Source organism: Dendroctonus ponderosae, unplaced genomic scaffold, assembly GCF_020466585.1.
Source record: "Dendroctonus ponderosae isolate FM_Combo_2020 unplaced genomic scaffold, Dpon_F_20191213v2 Dpon_F_20191213_4, whole genome shotgun sequence".
NCBI lineage: Eukaryota > Metazoa > Arthropoda > Insecta > Coleoptera > Curculionidae > Dendroctonus > Dendroctonus ponderosae.
In genome coordinates, this window is record NW_026018611.1 from 430269 (window position 1) to 431586 (window position 1318).

General features: G+C 42.0%; 1 protein-coding gene across 3 annotated transcripts in view; it reads left to right on the forward strand.

Moving 5' to 3' along the window:
• The window catches only part of LOC109543874 (suppressor of lurcher protein 1), a 97997-nt gene that overhangs the window by 93237 nt on the left and 3442 nt on the right, over positions 1-1318 (forward strand). For all 3 annotated transcript variants that reach the window (XM_048665982.1, XM_019913797.2, XM_019913798.2), the window contains 3 exons: positions 116-302; positions 371-561; positions 623-830. In XM_048665982.1, the coding sequence (XP_048521939.1) occupies positions 116-302; positions 371-561; positions 623-830 (586 nt within the window). The remainder of the gene's footprint in view (positions 1-115; positions 303-370; positions 562-622; positions 831-1318) is intronic.

Below are 1318 nucleotides of genomic sequence, written 5' to 3' on the forward strand. Positions count from 1 at the left end.
AATCGAATTATTTTTGGCAAGAGTTTTGCGTAAAAACCCAGCATTGGTCGCTTATCAGTTTTAAGAAGAGATAAGGACAGGTAAAAGATGTAAATTTTTGCGTGATTTTTTGCAGGCTCCAGTTGTGATATGATCATCAACAGCGATACCAGCAAAACTGGCGTGATTATGAGCCCATTGTATCCATCGCCGTATCCATCCAAAACGACCTGCCAGTACGAGTTCCAAGGCAGGGGAAAAGAGTTAGTCCGGATCATCTTCCACGACTTCTACTTGCACCATTTGCCCGGCAAGTCCAAGGAGTGAGTTTCCGTTCTGTTCCAGAACTTTCGCAAATGTTCCCGTTTGTAATTTATCCATTGGGTTTCAGTTGTGAAGGGCAGGATTTATTAAACGCCTTCATACACATCGACGGTCGCATGGAGAAAATCGACTCATTTTGCGGCACGACCGTGCCGAAGCCGGTGATGTCGAATGGGCCGCGATTAAAGTTGGAATTTCGCAGTCTGCATTCATCCAGATATTCCAGAGGATTCAATGCGTCGTACAGTTTCACCGAAAGTACGTTTAATTAGCTCGCTGCCGAGCCGGAATGAACGAATGAAAATGCGAAATGTTCCAGATTTTGGGATGAAAACTGGTCTGCAGGTCGCAGGCTATCCATGTGCCTTTGTACTAAATAGTAACGAAACGAAAATGGGCCACATTCATAGTCCCAATTTTCCCGGTTTCTATCCCAGAAACACCGAATGCCATTACTTTTTCTATGGAAACGCCAACGAGAAGGTTCATCTACATTTCAACTATTTCGACGTTGAAGGAGTTTTACCGTGAGTACAGCAGGCTCAGTAAGAGTCGTTCAGATTCATAAACAAGAAACAAACTTTCAGGCCTTATTAAGTTGGGGAAATTAAGAAATACGACGCTGTTGTTCGAAAGCACATTCATTATGTTTCCAGCTCAATGTGAAAGTTCTGATAATAATTTCACTGCTGAAGTGAAATGCAAAACAATCGGATTATTTTCGCCATTAAAACTTGTCCTGGAACAGAAATGAGCGCCGCCCGCATTCAGCTGAAATATCTGCTTATAAATAATGTCGTTTCGACTAGTCAACGTTATTTTTTTGAGGAGGAGAATTACACAGTTTTAGTATTTGAATGCGCTTTTTGCATCGGGGTCTGAAAACTGAACTACACGGAAAAAAATTCTAAAAAAATCCTTCCCATCTTCGGGGCGAAGCTTTAAAGCTAAAATATGTTTTATTATCAAACTGGGTAAAATCCCGGGGTGGATCCAGCTTTAAAGTCAAGGGGGG